Genomic DNA, 20337 nt, shown 5'->3' with positions numbered 1-20337 from the left:
AAGTGAAAATCTAACTTAATACCCTGCCTTCGAAAAATTAATAAAATTTAGTGAACTAAACAAATGAAAATAAAAACAGACATAAAATAGCTACCATTTTACCCTGGATATGAAAATTAGGTAAATGACAAAATCAAGAAGAAAAAAAAAGCCGGAAATCTGAATTTAGATCCTTTCTACACAGGTATCTTATTAAAAGACATGCATAAATATAGAAACAGAGTGTCATGCCTTTAAGTATAATGATGTTTGGGTTAGCTTACCAACCAAGTCACCAAATTCAATCATTTCCAAAATGTTAATTCACCAACGAAGGGTGAAACACTATCAAAAAGTGCAATGCCAGTTCCAAAGTCAATTTCCAGAGAGGAGCCTAGAAATGGTGGTTGAGTCACACCACCACCGAAATCAGTATACAGCTTCTCCTGAGGGAGTATGTGGCATTACCAGGCTGAAAGTTATTTGAAAAAGAAAGAAAAACAACTAAAATACATTTTCAGGGGTAGATCTTGAGCTAATGAAATTCCAAAGACTGAAAGCTACTTACTGTGGCACTGATATTAAAAAATGTTATTCATCTAATCAGAGTTAATATGAATCTTTCCCATTGATAAAGCCATCAAGCTAACTCTCACACTTAAACACAGAGATAGAGTAGTTAAACAAATTCAGGAAGTACAGAATATCCTTTAAGTAAACAGGAGAACCACCAGCAGCAGCTAAGAAAAAGGCAGTCTCCAGACAGACTGGTTTGACAGGACAGGGCTAAGCATGTTTGAGGACTGAAGGGAAGCAAACACTGGAGAAAGGTTAAAGCTATAGGAAAGAGGAGAAAATTAATGGGATAAAGTCCCAAAAGATATTTAGGGATGGGGTGGTGGGGGGAGGGGAGGATTAAGATCAAAGATAGCAGAGACTGGATGCATCTGTTTTTCCAGAGACCAGGAGAATATAGGTATATGGGTACAACTGCAATTGACTCTGTAATCAGAAAAAATGGAAAAGTAAGAAAGCTCATCCCAGTAGCCCCTTTATCTAGAGAATAAAAGGTGAGATCATTTACTACAAGTGAATGGGTAGAGTTGGCCATACAAGGCGAGAAAAAATTTCAGTTCTATCCAATTTCTGAAACAGGGGATAAATATTATATTTACAAGAATATATCTGAAAAATAAATAAATTATGGCCTTATTACACTTTTCTAGGCACTGCACTAGGTGCTCCACAAGTGTTACCAGGAGACCCCAGTAAGTGAAGTGTTATTGTCCCCATTTTATAGCTCAGAAAACTCAGGTTCAGAAGAAAATATATATGACTCAAGATAACATGGCTAATTTTTACTCTAAAACTTTTTTGCAGCTATTAATCCATACTTATTTAAAAAATAAAGTTATATGCTATTATATGTATGGAAAAAGTTTTCTTTATTTAAACTTTTTCTGACTCAAGCATAAAGAAGCCAAGTAAAGTTAGAAAAATAATTCCAATAAAGACTGCATAAGAACCTTTAATATTAGGAGAACTGAAATGAAGTGACTCCGTTAGCTGGAAAATTTATTAAGGAGGTAAGAAGGGATGAACAGGGAGAGCACACAGGACTTTTAGGGAAGTGAAAGTACTCCACATGATACAATCATGCTGGTTTCATGTCCTCATACACTGTCAAATCCATACAATGCACAGCACCAAGAGTGAATATATGCTAATACACACTATGGACTTTGGGTAATTATGATAGGTCAATGCAGGTTCATCAAATGCACCACTCTGGTGGGGGATGTACATGTGTGGGGACTAGGGGTATAAGGGAAATCTCTGTATCTTCTCTCAATTTTGCTGTGCATCTAAAACTGCTCTAAAAAATGAAGTCTTAAAAAAAGGATTACTAAGAAATCAAGATATATTTTGGATGGGAGGTAGTGAGGCAATGAAGTCTTATTAAAGACTAAAAGCTACATAATGATTCAATCATAATTTAACAGAAGCCTAAATGAAATAAAACAGCAGGCTAGGAAGTAAAGATAATACAACAAAGACTTACTTCAATCACCCTTTTTTGAGATATTTAAACCAAAGCAACATAATGCCCTCAGATGTACACCAACCTAAGTTAATTCTATGGGAATCTGAGCAACTAGATCTAAACTCTGGGTCTGGATGAATCAGCTGTGGAAAGGAAAACCATTTCAAAGAGAACTGAACATATAAACTGTTAGAACTGTAGTTTAAAATACTCCCAGTAGGGACACTTGGGTGGCTCAGTTGGTTAAGCCACTGCCTTCAGCTCATGATCTCAGGGTCCTGGGATCAAGTCCCGCATCAGGCTCCTTGTCCAGTGGGGAACCTGCTTCTCTCTCTGCCTCTGCCTGCCACTCTGCCTGCTTGTGCTCTCTCTATGACAAATAAATAAATAAAATCTTAAAAAAATAAAAAATAAAATACTCCCAGTAAACAGTTAGTGTCCAAGTGCCTCTAGTTTGTTTATACACATATACACTTAATATTTAATGTCACTTGCTTTCTGATAATCTAAGGATATTCAGAGTTTTGTTTTGAAATACACAAAGGAATGGGACAAGAAGCATGGAAGAGAAGACACCCAGGCACAGCAGAGAGAAGAGAGAGTAGCAGAGAGGGGAGACCTGGATTCTGGCCCTGTGCCTACGACCAATTCACTGGTAACCTCGGAAGCCATTTAAAATCCCTGTTTTGGGGGCACCTGGGTGGCTCAGTGGGTTAAAGCCTCTGCCTTCTGCTCAGGTCATGATCCCGGGGTCCTGGTATCGAGCCCCACATCGGGCTCTCTGCTCAGCAGGGAGCCTGCTTCCTCCTCTCTCTCTGCTTGCTTCTCTGCCTACTTGTGATCTCTGTCTGTCAAATAAATAAATAAAATCTTAAAAAAAAATAAAATAAAATCCCTGTTTCCATTTTCCTATCTCTCTGTGAGAATAAAGATACTTGTCCAAAAGCCTTAGAAACAGCCCTGAGGGGGGTATTATTATCTTCCCCTTTTAACAGATGAAGAAACCAAGGCAAAGAGAGATTGAGAAACATGCCCAAAGTCACACAGATGGTAAATAGCATACCTGAGTTGGAACTCAAGGTAGTCTGGTTTCAGAGCCCGCATTTTTAACCACTTGTCACAATGCCTACCTGTCAGAATTGTTAACGGATTTGAGAGGGGGTTAAGAAGTTAGGTAATTCTAGGGGTGCTTGGCTGGCTCAGTTAGTAGAGCTTGCAACTCTTGATCTCAGGGTTGTGAGTTCAAGCCCCACATTTAGTGTAGAAATTCCTTAAAACAATAAAATCTTAAAAAAAAAAAGAAGCTGGGGTATTCTAAGTACTAAATATTACTAAATATAACATCAAATTCACTAACTCAATCAAGTTAGGATGCACAGAAAATTAGAAAACATAGTTGTCCACAAAATGATTAATAGCTTCCATTTATTGAGCCCCTTCTATGTGTCAGATAGTATAAAAGCTGTTTTACTCATGTTATTTAATATTCACAAAACCCTGTGAAGTTATAGACATTTTACAAATTAGAGTCTGAGTTAACTAAATTGAATCTGGATATAGAGGGTTTTGTTTCTAATCTATCAATTAAGGAGTGACATTAAGGAAGTCACTTTACTAAGCAATTCCAGAATCTTCATAAGCGGGTGTGGGAGGCCCCATTAACATTTACATTGCACTGAGTGTTTACCACAGTGAAAAGTTAGAAACAATGTATATGTCCATAAAATTATATTATAGAATACTCATATGATAGAATATTTTGTGTTAAAAAAACAATACTTTTTGAAATCTTTTTAATGACATGATATAGTGGATTTCTGATGTTTTGAGCCACATGGCATCATTTCTCTTCCTAAGGGCAGTCTGATCTTTACCTCCTCCTAGGATGGTCCTACCCTCCGCTACACTAGCTGAAGAGTTCTGGAAGGCTCCTTTTGAGAGACCCTTCCCCACCCATTACAGTCAAGGCCTGGGGACATAACCCAGAGCACAGCTAACAGGGACTCTCCCATGACTTTAAATCTTGAGCAGAATACTGTAGAGCGACAAAATCCACTGATTCCATTAGTGGTGCCCAACACTCTCCAGTGGAGCATGTTGGTTCCTTCCTACTTCAAATCCTCAGCCGTCGCACTGATCCTGGGAGCTCCCAAAGAGCCTGCCAATAAACTTTCTTTTTGTTAAATTACCCAGAGGCTGTTTCTCCAGCTTGCAACCAGAGAGCCCTAACTGATACATATGGGGAAATGCTTTATATTTAGAAACAAACACCAAAAACCCCACGATATAAAACTCTATAATACCAGTTATATAAACAAAAAATCTATTTGTAAATGCTTACTTGTATATAAAGAAAACACAATGAGGAAGACACAACCAATTTGACAAACACTGTTTCTGATAAAATTTAACCCAAACTTCTTTGCATAGTATGAGATTCCCCAACTACATAGGCTTCTCCTCATCTCTCATCTTTTATACCAGCTTTGTCAGAACTAATTTTAAGTTCCCCACATGTGGATTTACATGAGGACCTTTGGCCATGCTTTCTGATTCTAAAAGTCTCTTATTACCCTCCTGTTTCATTTTGGCTAGCAAACTCCTATTCTAAACATAAATTTTGCAATTAAAAAAACAAAAAAAATTTTCAAATTAACTACAGGGAGAAAAGAAGTCCCCTGGTTAATTATTAGCATTACAATTCCAAAGTCTGTTTCAGTGTCTAAACCCCACTTACGCAATTCTAACCAATTTCACTTTTCAAATTGCAGATTAATAAAATTTCTTTTAATTACAAATGTACATTTCTAAAAATAAAATCTGCCTTGCAAAGCTAATCTAATGGGAACCCAAAATATAATATTATAAACCTAATTATACTCAAAGTTTTGAGAAATGTTTATGAATGAGGTCATTAACTCTATCATGTAATAGTCATCCATTAGAGCTATAGCATTCTCCTGAAATAGTACAATTCTAATTTTCATACTCGAAATTATCTGCAGTTAACGCAAGGTGTGCCAGGGAACACTCAAAATCACTATTTGTTTATTTTAATTTTTAAATGTGTGTGTGTGTGTTTAACACCACGCTTGATGTGGAAATGTAGAACTTGGAAGCAAATAAGCAAAGATGAAACATGTCAACTCAAAAAGGTTGTAAATCAACATCTTAAGCAATGATCCAACAATCCTTTGGGGAGAAGCAACTACTCTGGGCAGGCTTGCTTGGAGTTTACACAGAAATTACACAGCTACTGAGAGGCAAAGACAGGATTCTGCCCAGGCTGCCTGGCTCAAGTCAGGCACTCAGGCACTCAAGTACTTTTAAACACTATGCTAAACTAACTCTTCTTGATCATCTCAAAGCTTTGGTTGAACACTATGCTCAGGACAATACTATATCATTAAAAGAAATGCCATTTTTCTTACCAACTGTAGTGACATTTTTGTGGTGAAATTTTTTTCCTTTGGTAGCAACCAGAAGAAACGAACTGCATTACATGGTTTAACTTTAACACAAAGGTTGGCAAAAAAAAAAAAAAAAAGTTTGAGAACATTCTTCAGCATAACAGTTTAAAAAACAAAAAACAAACAAAAAAAAACCAACACAATGCAACTTCTCAGATATGTGCCAGGAACACTCTGCCCTGAGGAGAAGCAAGAGAAAAAAAAAAAGTCTTAAAAAGCGTATCTATTAGATAATCTAACACAGCTTATGGAAGAAAAGAAAAACCATAGCAAATTCAGGGTGCAAAATTTCAAACATAAGTTTAACAGGAGAAAAATTGGCAACAAGGAGAGAGAAAATATAGAAATGTCTTTGTAGGTTACATGGAGATAAATCACCTCTACCCACAGTCACTCTCTATAGTAAGGCTCAGAAAACTATAGGCCATGAGCCAAATCCAATCCACTGTCTGGTTTCATAAACAGGTTTTTACTGGAACTAAGCTCCACTCATTCATTTACATATTTTATTGTCAATGGCTACTGTCACACTATCATGGCAGTGCTCAGCAGCTGCACCAGAGACTGTACACAAAATCTAAAATATTTATCATTTACCTTCTTACAGAAAAAGTGTGCCAACACTTTTCTTTTATAGCACTTAACACAATCTAAAAGTTATTTTTTGTTTACTCAGTTATTGTCTGACTCCCCCATTGGTAGGCACTCTCCATGAATAAAAAGACTTTGTTCTCCATCAAGACAGCATGGTACTGGCACAAAAACAGACACATAGATCAATGGAACAGAATAGAGAGCCCAGAAATAGACCCTCAACTCTATGGTCAACTAATCTTCGACAAAGCAGGAAAGAATGTCCAATGGAAAAAAGACAGCCTCTTCAACAAATGATGTTGGGAAAATTGGATAGCCACATGCAGAAAAATGAAATTAGATCATTTCCTTACACCATACACGAAAATAGACTCAAAATGGATGAAGGACCTCAATGTGAGAAAGGAATCCATCAAAATCCTTGAGGAGAACACAGGCAGCAACCTCTTCGACCTCTGCCGCAGCAACATCTTCCTAGGAACATGGCCAAAGGCAAGGGAAGCAAGGGCAAAAATGAACTATTGGGATTTTATCAAGATCAAAAGCTTTTGCACAGCAAAGGAAACAGTTCACAAAACCAAAAGACAACTGACAGAATGGGAGAAGATATTTGCAAACGACATATCAGATAAAGGGCTAGTGTCCAGAATCTATAAAGAACTTAGCAAACTCAACACCCAAAGAACAAATAATCCAATCAAGAAATGGGCAGAAGACATGAACAGACATTTCTGCAAAGAAGACATCCAGATGGCCAACAGACACATGAAAAAGTGCTCCATATCACTCAGCATCAGGGAAATACAAATCAAAACCACAATGAGATACCACCTCACACCAGTCAGAATGGCTAAAATTAACAAGTCAGGAAATGACAGATGCTGGCGAGGATGCGGAGAAAGGGGAACCCTCCTACACTGTTGGTGGGAATGCAAGCTGGTGCAACCACTCTGGAAAACAGCATGGAGGTTCCTCAAAATGTTGAAAATAGAACTACCCTATGACCCAGCAATTGTACTGCTGGGTATTTACCCTAAAGATACAAACGTAGTGATCCGAAGGGGCACGTGCACCCGAATGTTTATAGCAGCAATGTCTACAATAGCCAAACTATGGAAAGAACCTAGATGTCCATCAACAGACAAATGGATAAAGAAGATGTGGTATATATACACAATGGAATACTATGCAGCCATCAAAAGAAATGAAATCTTGCCATTTGCGACGACGTGGATGGAACTAGAGGGTATCATGCTTAGCGAAATAAGTCAATCGGAGAAAGACAACTATCATATGATCTCCCTGATATGAGGGAGAGGAGATGCAACATGGGGGGTTAAGGGGGTAGGAGAAGAGTAAATGAAACAAGATGGGATTGGGAGGGAGATAAACCATAAGTGACTCTTAATCTCACAAAACAAACTGAGGGTTGCTGGGGGGAGGGGGGTTGGGGGGGGTTATTATGGACATTGGGGAGGGTATGTGCTATGGTGAGTGCAGTGAAGTGTGTAAACCTGGTGATTCACAGACCTGTACCCCTGGGGAAAAAAATATATGTTTATAAAAAATAAAATTAAAAAAAAAAAAAGACTTTGTTCTCCAGTATATTTCTAGCACCTAGAACACTACATGGCACATAGAAAGCACTCTGTACAGGTGCTGAATGAATGGCATTTATTGACAGAAAGAAAAGAAAACAAACACTTCCCATCTTCCCATTCTTTCTTAGTCACACTTCAACTATTCACTCCACCATCTACCAACATGTGTCTTGTCAACTAACCACTGGATTTTTTGAGAAACGAATTAATAAATCCAATGGCTAATTCTCCATGTGACTTTCGGGATACCACATTTCTTAGTTTTCCTCCTCCCCAACAGGTCCTTCCTTCGTCTCCTTTGCAGGGGCTATCTCACTTCTGAAATCTTTCTTAATGTTGGCATACCCACTCAGTCTTCCAGACTTTTCTCTCAGTCCACTTATCTAGTGCCATTAATACTCTTATGCATTTCAAACTGAACTAGTCCAAAACCAATCTTTCTATGACCAGCTCAGTTATAGTCTTTGTTATCTCAGTAATGTAAATGTTTCCACTTGCTCAAGCCAAAAACTCTTGGGGAGTCAACCAACCCTCAACCTTTTATATCCCATATCCGACCCACCATCAAACCCTGGTGACTCTATCTTATAAGTGTATTCCAGGTTAATGATCACTTCTAAGCACCTCCACTGCTACTACTATCTTAGTCCAAGCCACCATTATCTCTGGCCTGAGATGACATAAAAGCCCCCTGGCAATTTCCCTGCTTCCACCTTTACTGCCTTATAGTTTACTTTCATCAGAGCAGCCAGGGTGATCATGTTTAAAATATAAATCAGCGGGCACCTGGGGTGGCTCAGTTGTTGGGCATCTGCCTTTGGCTCAGGTCGTAATCCCAGGGTCCTGGGACCAAGTTCCACTTCTGGCTCCCTGCTCAGCAAGAGGCCTGCTTCTCCCTCTCCCACTCCCCTGCTTGTGTTCCCATTCTCGCTCTGCCAGGTAAATAAATAAAATCTTAAAAAAAAAAATACAATAAAATGTGTATCAGCAAGTTGCTGGATGCTCAAAACCTTCAAAAGCTAGCTAGCTCTCATTCCTACTCAGAGTTAAAGTCTCATATAGTTCCGTCCCCTGAAGGCTTTCTGCCTCTTTATTCCCTCTACTGCAGACACATGGGTTTTTATGGCCATCCTAGATCACGTCAAGCAAGCTTCCATTTGAGCACCTTTTTACCGGCTGAAAGGCCGTTCTGGTTTAATTAAATGAACCAAGACTCCTGAGTCAGGCCCTTCCAAGAAGTACTGTGTCAGCTAACTCTAAAAACAAGTCTGTGGAGTATGTTGGGACATCCCTGCTTTACAGATCAGGAAAGTGAAATTTACGGGTCACCTAACAGATGATGGAGTTGGGGATCGTCCCTGCTTAGTGTGCACGGAAGAGGAGCTCTCAGGGAAGTTTTGCTGACCAAAAGGAGAGGGCTCTGATAGTCCTCTGAAGTCACAGTGATTCCAGTTGCTAAAGGTGCACCTTGACAGCTGGCGCAGGATATGAGAAAAGGCAGCCAGAGAGTTCGGAGGACATCCAGAGGAGGAAGTCACCCAAGCCAAGAGTGGCAAGTGTCAAGGAAAAGAGAGAAACGTCAAATGGGACGGAGACATCCACAAACCGAAGACTCGCGCTCATACCTCACCGTAAACCACACCTGTGGTAGACCGCAACTCTCACCTTGACGTTAAAAAAAAAAAAAAAAAAAAAAAAAAAAAGACGCATCTTCTGACGATATTGGCCAGAGATATCCTAGATACTGCCACTCTGCCGCAAGAGTAAGAAACTAGGCTATAGGGACGCCTGGGTGGCTCAGTTGGTTAAGCAGCTGCCTTCAGCTCAGGTCATGGTCCCAGCGTCCTGGGATCGAGTCCCACATCGGGCTCCTTGCTCGTCAGGGAGCCTGCTTCTCCCTCTGCCTCTGCCTGCCATTCTATCTGCCTGTGCTCGCTCTCTCTCTCTCTCTCATAAATAAATAAAATCTTAAAAAAAAAAAAAAGAAAAAAAGAAACTAGGCTATAGGTAAGCGCGTGACTAAGAACACAGCTTCACACCTACGTTCTCCTCCAGCCCCGTTAAACAAAGTTTGTACGTGTGGTGGCCTTTAAGGGAGGTGATTGGTTTTTAAATTTCAGAAGGCAAAGAAAATAGCCATTATTTTCTTCCAGGCTCTCTGTGGGTATGAGGGATCATCGCTGTCTATAGCCCAGAGACTTTTAAGAGACCAAAACAGCCAGGGGCGAAGGGGATGCTGGCCCTCACCCCAAACTGTTCCAGCATCTTCTCGCCTATGCCTCATTTCCTCCTTGTCCCACAGTCACGACTGCAGATACCAATCCACCCTCTCCCTCGCATCCCCATCCCCCAGCCATATCCCGGGACTGGCCCCACAGAAGCCCCACACCCCGCAGTGGCCCGGGCGTGAAGACCCCGCCTCACCACGGCTCCGGCCACAGCGTGGACCAGGCTCTCGTAGGACAGCACGGAGGCCATTGCTGCGGCTCCCCACACATGCAGCAACACTTTTGCCTCAGGAGCCGCAGCTAGCGTAAAGAAGAGCCAGAGCCCGGGACTTAAGCGTCACAGGCCCCACCTTCTCAGGTCCGCCTCCTCGAGAACAACCACTTCCGGGTCGTGAGGCGCCGGGTCTCTCACGCGGAGGCTGCGGGGGCGGGAAGGGGTGGGGGGAAGGCGACCCTGGGAAAGTCCCTCGACTCTGATTGGCCTTCGGGGCATGCGTGGGCGGGACAGAGACTCTCTAGCCCAGACACGCGGAACACCGTGACAGAGAGCCGGGAGCCCTCCCCTGGGTGTGACCGGAGTACCCTCGAGTTTGGGGGCCTGGGGTTGTGCTTCAACATCGGGACTTAGGCCTAGATGGTCACCTTCCCTCCATAAGGCAGGCTGCTAACCGGCAAGATGGGGACTCAGATCGTCCTATTTTTCTGCAAGTTAACTCTTATTTTCTCTCAACAGTATCTTTAAAGTCACATTTTGGAGCTCCTGGGTGGCTCAGTCCTTAAGCGTCTGCCTTCAGCTCAGGTCATGATTTTAGGGTGCTGGGATCCAGCCCCCAGTCGGACTCCCTGCTCAGCGGGGAGGCTGCTTCTCCCTTATACTCTGCCCCTCCACTCTGCTTGTGCTCTCTTGCTCTATCTCAGATAAATAAAATCTTAAATAATAAAGTCACATTTTATCCGAAAGGAAATGTTGATTGGGCAAGGTTCTCCAACCTTAAAACCCCACCCCTCTACCCCCGTGTAGTAGGAAGACAAAATGGAGCTTGGGATCAAAGTGATCAGATGCAGGTGGGATTATACTCGTTCGTAACTAAGACACTCATTTAAGCCCTTTGGTTTTTCTTTTCTTTTTTAGAGGTTTGCTTATTTGTTTGAGAGAGCCCAAGCAGGAGGTGCACACGGAGGGAGAATCTCAGGCAGCCTCTGCGCTCAGCGCAGAGCCCTACGGGGGCGACGGGCGCTTCATCTCACCATCCTACACTAAGACTTGGTTGCGCAACCTACTCTGCCCCCCAGGCGCCCAGGTTTCAAGTGACTGCGTTAATGCAACTCCAGTGCTGTAAAGATTACAAAAGCTAATGTATGTAGACGTACTTTATGTTTAAAAAAAAAAAAAAATCTTCACATGTTCTAAAGCAAAGAACCAAAACTACAAAGAACGGGAGAAACCACTTTCAACCTCTAACGTAGGTCATACTGAGACGCAAGGTCTCAGGACTCCAACTTCACGCTACTGGAGTGCTACTGCCATGTCTCCTCCAGCTTCAGTACCATCTGAGTTTCCCCTTCAAATACCCCTTGTGATAATTCCTGAGCGCTTACTACATGCCAGGCTCCATGCTTTATTATACCTGTTACCATATTTACTGCTCAGGAGAGGGCCCTAACAATGTTTCCCCGGTCGTTTTTTCCCCCCACAAAATTTTCATAAAATATTTCAATCGCCACTGGTCAAGATATTTCCACTTAAACTCCCCTTCATTTAGAGTGGTGCTACAGTGACCACAAATTAAATGAAAGGTGAGCTGGGGACACGAGTAGATTTAGTGGTATCTATATGTACGGTTTTTATGCCTGTCCTCCTGTTGTAGAAATGGCTTCCAGGAATACTCTCAACACTCCCTAGGATCATGACAGAAAAGCGCAGGTCCAAACAGCAGATAAAAATAGTTTGCTGGCACTAAAACAGAGGTCAGTTACAAAATTTAAGCAAAAGACTCCGTTTTGTTTTCGTTTTTCTTTTAAAGTGAGAGAGATCACAGAGGGAGAGGGAAAAGCAACTCGGTGCTGCGCAAAGAACCTGATTTGGGGCTTGATCCCAAGACCCTGAGATCATGACCCAAGCCAAAGGCACACGCTTAACCAACTAGGCACCCAGATGGCCCCAGTTTTTGTTTTGTTTCTTTTTATAAGATTTTGAGAGAGAATACGAGCAGGGGGAGAGGAAGGACAAGCAGACTCCCCATTCAGTGGGGCTCATCCCAAGACCCTAAGATATAACCTGAGTTGAAGTCAGAGACTTATCTGACTGAGCCACCCAGGTGCCCCAGAAGATTCAGTTCTGACTCAACTTGGAAGCACTCTCCTGTAAAGAATATACTGGGCTACGTAGCATACACATTTATGATTATTAATTTTATATATTTATATGTAATTATTTACATATTCTTCATATATTATTTTATGTATTATTAATTGAATATAACAGAACTGATCACAATTCCCACTTGTAGGGCACAAAACCAGAGCAGGTAACATACCCATGTATTCTTCTGCATCGCAGCAATCACAAGTATTTTGATCAAGGTAACATTTTCTACTGAAAACACTACAAATCATGAGCACACAGCAAAAAATGTAACAGAGGGACCAGGGTGGCTCAGTATGTTAAATATCAGGCTCTTGATTTTGGATCAGTTCATGAGCTCAGTCATGAGACTGAGCCCCACATCTGGCTCTGTGCTGAGCGTGAAGCCTGCTTAAGATTCTCTCTCCCCGCCTCCCACCTCAGCTCCACACACACACCCTTCTTACATACCTTCTCCCTTAAAAAAACAAAAAACCTATATACCATATATTAAAATTATCTCTATAGGGATAGCTGTTGCTCAGTCAGTTAAGCATCTGCCTTCTGCTCAGGTCATGATTCCAGGGTCCTGGGATTGAGTACCGCATCAGGCTCCTTGCTTGGCAGGGAGCCTGTTTCTCCCTTGGCGTGCCAGTCCCCCTGATTGTGCACTCTGGCAAATGAAATATTAAAAAAAATTTTTTTTTAAAGATTTTATCAGAGCCAGAGCATACAAGCAGGGGGGAGTGGCAGAGGCAGGAGACTCCCCGCCGAGCCAGGAGACTGATGAGAGACTTGACTCCAGGACCCTTGAGTCATGACCTGAGCCAAAGGCAGACCCTTATTAACCCACTGAGCCATCCAGGCGTCCCAAAACAAAAATTTTAAAACAAAACTACCTCTATAGTTGTGATTTTGAGAGATTTCCATTTTTTTTTAATTGCAGTTTTTGCTTCCTTTGTTCTAACCATTTACTTTTATATCATAGTATTCATAATTACACATCTTCCTTGAAGAGGGCTCCCTGAGTTAGAGGCATCAAGTCACCCACTACCCAAATAGTATATAAAAAAATTATGCGTGTTCTTTTACACCCATGCCATCAAACACACAGTGGGCTAAAGCAACCTATTCAGAACTAACACTTCGTGTACAGTGCTTCTACACTGGCAGATCTATGCACTGCAACCGGACATCCTAGTGACCTGGGGAGAGTGAACTAAAAGTCTCTTTTAGGGGCGCCTGGGTGGCTCGGTGGGTTAAGCCGCTGCCTTCAGCTCAGGTCATGATCTCAGGTTCCTGGGATCGAGTCCCGCATCGGGCTCTCTGCTCGGCAGGGAGCCTGCTTCCCTCTCTCTCTCTCTCTGCCTGCCTCTCTGTCTAGTTGTGATCTCTCTCTGTCAAATAAATAAATAAATCTTTAAAAAAAAAAAAAAAGTCTCTTTTAAAGAGCTCTCTATCAGATACCTAGATTTTCAGAGTCTCATACATGTATTTTACATTAGCTCTACTTACCTCCTTGCTACCGTTTCCTAATACTTAACAACTTAACGTTACGATTCCACCAAAAAAGAATGTAAAAATCCTTAGAGACAACTTCATGGAAACTTGTGAATTTATACTCCTACCAGCACTACACAAAAGGTCGCATTTAATTGCCAAGATATTTAAAACCTCCAATTTGACAGGACATAGTTTAAATTTACTCTATCAAAAGCTTAAAGGCTATTTTAGCATTTGCTGCCTGTTTACTTCAGGGTATTTTCCTCCCCCAACTAAGCACTCTTAGTAGGTATTTGATATGTTGTAAATACTTAACTTTAAAATTATTGCACCATAATTTTTAAAAGTAGTTTGTTCTTGTCCCCATTACTGGGCTTGTCACAAGTGTTCCAAGCACTTCAATTATGCTATTAGTAGAAATCTGTTGAGTGTGTGCAGATCAGTACACCCAATGATGTGTGATATTCCTTAATCAATCCTCTTCAAGTGTATTTTATTTCCAATTTCTTGAATTCATGAACAATTCTGCAAGAAGCAACCTTGTACAGAGAGGGCAGCAGAGCATAAAAGAGGAGTATCTTTGAAGAACAAGCCTAGTGAGAATTCCAGCTCTACAAATAATCAGGGGTGTTAACCTGGGCAATTTAGTTAAGTGCTTCAGTTTCCTCATTTATATACAAAATGGGAGTAAGAGCACTTACCGTTCCGGTCATTATCAGAATGGAGTCAATGCTTTCAAACGGATTAGAGAGTACTTGGCACAGGGTTAAGTACTACTTACCTAAGTGGCTAGTTGGGTGCATTAATGTTAGATATTAGTAAATCTGTTTCTCCCTTATCCCATTAGGCCAATATTTCCTAAAATGGCAGCCTGCTAGTTGTTACCCCAGGTCTTGTCTTCCTTTTGCAATTTTTTTATTGGGCACATGACCATACTGCAGTGTACTATTATTTTTTAGCTTTCCTTTAAGGTAAATATGGTCTTGAGTAAAAAAACAAACGAAAGAGAAATGGGGTATGTAAAGTAATAAAATGTTCTCTGTGTATCGGTATTTCAGTATGTTTCCCTGGCGCCCTCTCCTGTTCCCTCAGGCTAAATGATGAGCACGAGAGTAGTAAGCACTTTTGGACTTGGAAATGGAAGCTACCTTCTGACTACGGCAGAATGGCTTTCCTCGGGACTGTTACCTGAAAGAAAAGTAAAGCTCTGTTTAACATCTAAATATTCTTAGAAGTCACTGTTAACAGCACTTTATAAACTGAAGCCTACTATGTCCAGCAAATAATGTTGAGTGCTACAGACCTAAAAGAAAAGAGTATCTGCTGGGGGGAAAAAAGTGTGTGGGGCTGTCAATATCCAGTTTGAAACCATACTTTATTTTTAATGTAGCGAGAAATCCAATAACTATATATTTTTAAGCAAAAACAAACAAACAAAAAAAAACCTCCTTTACATTTCCTTCTTATACCATTGTTAGCTCAAGAAAAAACACTTCTGGTCTAGAAATGATACTGAGTTTCTATGAAAATGAATGTACTTTGTATTTGTGGAACTTAAGAGCACAGGACACATTTTCAGAAGACCAATTTTACTTTTACCCACTTACGGTAATATCTGCAATGTTAGAATATACTTAAGTAATATATAATTAAGTAACAAGTAAATCAAATAAGGAACCCAAAAGGAACTGGTCTTCTTAGGTTATTCACAGCACACATTAGAAAATTCGAGAGAGAACACACATTACCAACAAAAAAACCACTGACAAGCTCAAACTCAAGTTTATATGCTGAGTATTTTTAAAGGATTTAAAAAGCATGCTCAGTTAGCATACAGCCTTTTCTCACTTATATAACAGATGCATTTCTATTTGCTTGTGTACAGCAAAGGGTTAGAACCTGAATCAACTTATGACTTCAGAAATGTGCTATTTCAGAAATTATTCCATGGAATTTTCTTCACTGCTCCTACCACTGATTCTTCAAATAAGCAAAGTACAGAGGGTCTCATCCCTTGAAAACTGTTTTTGAACACCAGCACTTTAAATTGGAAAGGTAGAAACCTAGCAATTCCTAGTACAGTGCCTAGACTTAGTCTTAATTAATGTTAAGATTTGAATGTACAACAGAAAATCCATCATTTCTTTATCCTTGGAGGAGAGGGAAGGAAAAAAGGAGAGGTGGGGGATATGGTGCAGTATTCAAGCGCTGAATAAGAACACAATGACTCATAATGCCATTAACCCCACAATGAAGAACCATGGATCTCATCAATTTTATAATTCGTATTGGATCAAGAAATTTGGTTCCCCTCTATGTATATCAATCAATTCAAACCTCATACTCTCCAAACTACGAAGATGAATAATGTCAGATAAGCTCCAACTGCAACAGGTATTTCCTCAGAAGACTGAACATCAAAGGGAATCCCTCCTTCCAACATCTTCTGAGATGGTTAAGATCTCACCGAAGCAGAAACCTAACATTTAAATATGCAATCGCTTGGCCAAGTAAGAAACTACAACTGTTATGGGTATTACCTTACATAATCACTATATGTATTACATATTAAACCCAGCATTACATATACTTGCACAACTATGCTGTGAATGATGGTAATAGTGATGACGCCAGTGAAAAAGGACTATCTTTAGCCCAAAGAGTACTGGGAGGGGAGAAGGGGGGACGTGAAAATAAGCAGAAAGCACACAAAGAGATAGGTATTTTCTGACCAGGAAAGGTCACTCTAAACACAGAAATATTAAAAAAAAAAAAAAAAAAAAGTATTCCCTTATTTCCCCTATGTGGAAATAATGCAAAACATTTATTTTCTATATGAGACAAGAACACAGCTAAGTAATCCAAGTCTACTGCAGCGTTATAAAAATCATCCCTTCACCACAGTGTAAGATTTAAATGCATCTGCACAAGGGTGCACACTATATAAAAGGAGTAAGGTTGCTGCTGCCCTGCCAAGCACTTCCGGTCCCTACCCAGGTCCGACTGCAATACTGGTGGTCCCAATGGCTCTATCAAAATAAATTGTGTTTAAAAAATAAAGCATTTAAAAAGACAAGTCAAAATGTCTCAGAAACCGTATCTCCAACTCAAACTTCATCTATTTTAATGTATTATTTGCCTCCCACTAATAAACCTTTATTTCACTCATTATAATTGAGCAATGAATCTTCCACACTGAAATATCTTCCTTGCCCAATTAATCCAAAGGAAAAAAACTGAAATGATTAGTAAAGAAAAATGTAGGGACTAACACACCCTTTTAATATGTTTTTAAATATTTTTAAGGTTTAAAAAGTGTTTAAAGTTTGTAGTTCCTAGTAGGAAAACATTATCTGAATGAATACCCTAATGGCAACAATTGCAGAATGTTTCAGTTGCATGGGGAGCAGAGGGGTAGGGATTCTCTTCACAGCACCCCAGCTTTCTTCATGAGAAGGTTGGAGGTACACTGGTTTGTATTATTGCGACATCCATTAGGTGATCGAAGTTGCTTTTCCTTCAGCAAGGGCTTTATTTGTCATGAGGGCATTATGCTTGACCTCCAAATTTGGCTGATAATTTACTGATGAGATTCATAACCTTTGGGTTGCTCTGATATTTTGACATATTCGCTGGGTTCTGGGCCACATCCTGGAAGGCCACCATAACTTCTGGATCCTGCGAAGAAAAGCAGTGGGTCTTTAGTAATATTTAAAAAGACTTCTATAGTTTTACAAGTTTAGTATCTGAAATCCTAGGTCTTTATTTAGACTGACAATTTTATCACAGCCAAGTTAATTGGGGTTTGGACAAGTACCTGAAGTATAAATATTACTAATGTGCACTTCAAAGTCAAATGCCAATTATGTCACTTTAACTAGATAATGAAAAAAGCATATACAATTTTGATAGAAAGGACAAGTGAATCATGAAATTCTACTCCTAAACTAATATTACACTGTAAGTTAACTAACTAGAATTTAAATAAAAACTTGGAACATAAATAAAAAAAGAAATGAAAAGGAAACTGGATATAATCAAACTAGAAAAGGACAGCTAGATATAATAAAACTACTAGAAACCAATTTTTAATAACTTCAGCCACTCATTCTGGAAAAAAAAAAAAAAGAAAAATGACTGGTCTGACTGCATAATTACCTATTTGGTAATAGATAAGTACAACATGGCTAACAAAGTAACCTTTGTCTTTACACACAGAATTAATTTAAGAAATGCCTTAGTGATACAAAGCCCAACTTTGTTCTTCCAAGTCTTACCTGCATGGCTGCAAGAACTTCCGGATCACTAAGAATTTCATTGAGCCCAGGCATTCCTGCCATTCCAGGCATCCCCCCTGCCATTCCAGGCATTCCTCCAGGAAAATTACCAGGCATTCCCCCAGGAAAGCCACCTGCAAAAATCAATGAATTAACCGCTCAGACACCAACCGTATTTTCAAGTCGTCTGATAGCAGACTATTTCCTTCTGATGAAAATCATACACATACACTCAAATGTGCACATGCAAAGAACAAGGGGCTATTAAACACAAAACAGTCTAAACATTCTAACTGGATGTAACAGGACATAATTTTACCTTCAAATTTTCTCTTAAAAAAATAAGGCTGTAAATCAACTTTGCTACCTTCTGGATTTATTTTTTCCTAGTAATAAAGCTGTTTAAAAAACCCAAAAAACTAACCTTACCTTAAAACAAAGAGAAAGCTAACAATCCCTTGGAATTACAAAATTTAAAAAGTCTAATAAATCATCTTTGTCATCTTATTTTCATGTTCTCTAACATTATTTGTTTCAATTTAAAGTTCTAATTTGTAAGACTTTGTTTTTGTTTAAACTATATTCCTCTAGGTCATTCTTTTAAGTACTACATGAGTGCTTTTCTACCTCCACCCTAGACAGATTCCAAATCTCTGAAATAAAAATCTGCATTTTTAATAAGCACTCGTGGTGTTTCTTCTTTCACTGAGAACAATGCTCTACCAAAAGAGATTTAATTCTTCCAGTGTATTTTTAGATTATAAACCAAAATTATATTCTACTCAGGTTTTCACTACCATAAACCCTTTATGTCCACTGCAGATATTCTGAAATCACAATTATGCCAATACAGACATCATAAAGGGAAATATACATTACCCTAACATCCTATAGATCAAGGGTGACTATATGTAAGCTATTGTAAAGAAATACATATAACAAACTCATTTCCACCTGGCTCAACAATTTACAACATGCCCATAAATAACTAACAGTCACAGGTAAGGGGATCTAAGAGGGCCTGAAAAGAATTTCCAGTTTCTCTTACTGTTCCTACTGACTGAAAAACTGGTTTCTACCCATAAAAAAAATTACTGGCCCAAGGCAACAAGAGTTAACCAGGACGCTTATCAATTCTAGATAATAAAATATTATTAACAAGGGGCGTCTGGGTTAAAGCCTCTGCCTTCAGCTCAGGTCATGATCTCAAGGTCCTGGGATCGAGCCCCACATCCAGCGCTCTGCTCAGAGGAGAGCCTGCTTCCTCTTCTCTCTCTGCCTGCCTCTCTGTCTACTTGTTATCTCTGTCAAATAAATAAATAAAATCTTTTAAAAAACTTATTAACAAAAAATACCACATAACAAAAATTACCTCTAGTATTAATCTACACTACACTACACTTTGTTTTCTAAAGCAAAGATACCAGATAAAAGATTATTTCCATTTTAAGCAGAATGTAAACTATGAACTGCAATTTATTTTCTTGCTTTTTTCTTCAAACAGCAAGTCATCCCCGATATATATTCTCTCTTTTAAAAGTTGCTTGGCACATGACCTTCATAGAATAAAGGCTATCTTTTCTAGCCTCTGCCATGTAAATTTACGTTGTAGCTAGTGGCACGTAACCACCAAAGGGTGCGTAAATACCTCTGTAAACCTTCCTTCAGAGAAAGCTGGTTACTACTGAAACAGTTGAAGACAGCTGATTCCCCTTTAGAATTAAAACTTTACGAAAATCTCTTCCTAGTCTTTAAATTTCACAGTCTCATTTAGGAAGTAAATTGTTCCTGAAGTGCCTTTTTAACTGCTCTTCTACTTGTATCATATAGCTAGGCCTCTGCTATCACTGAAGGCTTTGCCCCCCCTAGTAATTTCTCATCACTTGACATTTATAAAAAGGAGCTTGTATTTATTTTTACACTAGACCCAAATATTTTTTATGCTTAATAATCCCACTATAGTGCTTTTACCTAGTATATTATGAATATCAATATGTAACAGAATAAAAACCCACTGTGACAACGGAGAAATACTTAAAATACATCATAATCAATTCACAGTCTCTTAGAAAAGTACAATGCTCAGACCTCATTAAATGTTAACTATTGGGCGCCTGGGTGGCTCAGTGGGTTAAGCTGCTGCCTTCGGCTCAGGTCATGATCTCAGGGTCCTGGGATCAAGTCCCACATTGGGCTCTCTGCTCAGCAGGGGGCCTGCTTCCCTCTCTCTCTCTTTCTCTTTCTGCCTACCTCTCTGCCTACTTGTGATCTCTGTCAAAAAAAAAAAAAAAAGTTAA

At 39.7% G+C, this 20337-nt stretch overlaps 2 protein-coding genes across 2 annotated transcripts in view; both read right to left on the bottom strand.

Annotated features, from left to right (window-relative positions):
- SLC25A17 (solute carrier family 25 member 17) overlaps window positions 1–10534 on the bottom strand; it is a 49166-nt gene extending 38632 nt beyond the window's left edge. Inside the window, 3 exon segments of the mRNA XM_032882926.1 lie at window positions 10113–10224; window positions 10226–10356; window positions 10358–10534. Coding sequence (XP_032738817.1) covers window positions 10113–10224; window positions 10226–10356; window positions 10358–10534 — 420 coding nt within the window.
- Window positions 10535–17218: 6684 nt separating this feature from the next.
- ST13 (ST13 Hsp70 interacting protein) overlaps window positions 17219–20337 on the bottom strand; it is a 29968-nt gene continuing 26849 nt past the window's right edge. Inside the window, exons 11-12 of the mRNA XM_032882923.1 lie at window positions 18041–18174; window positions 17219–17441 (exon numbers count right to left, since the gene is read on the bottom strand). Coding sequence (XP_032738814.1) covers window positions 17313–17441; window positions 18041–18174 — 263 coding nt within the window. The 3' untranslated portion in view covers window positions 17219–17312. The remainder of the gene's footprint in view (window positions 17442–18040; window positions 18175–20337) is intronic.

The sequence above is a fragment of the Lontra canadensis genome, unplaced genomic scaffold, assembly GCF_010015895.1.
Source record: "Lontra canadensis isolate GAN:19392208 unplaced genomic scaffold, GSC_riverotter_1.0 scaffold84, whole genome shotgun sequence".
Classification (NCBI taxonomy): domain Eukaryota; kingdom Metazoa; phylum Chordata; class Mammalia; order Carnivora; family Mustelidae; genus Lontra; species Lontra canadensis.
Note: the sequence above shows the minus strand (reverse complement) of the source record. Positions and strands in the feature narration are given on the sequence as shown.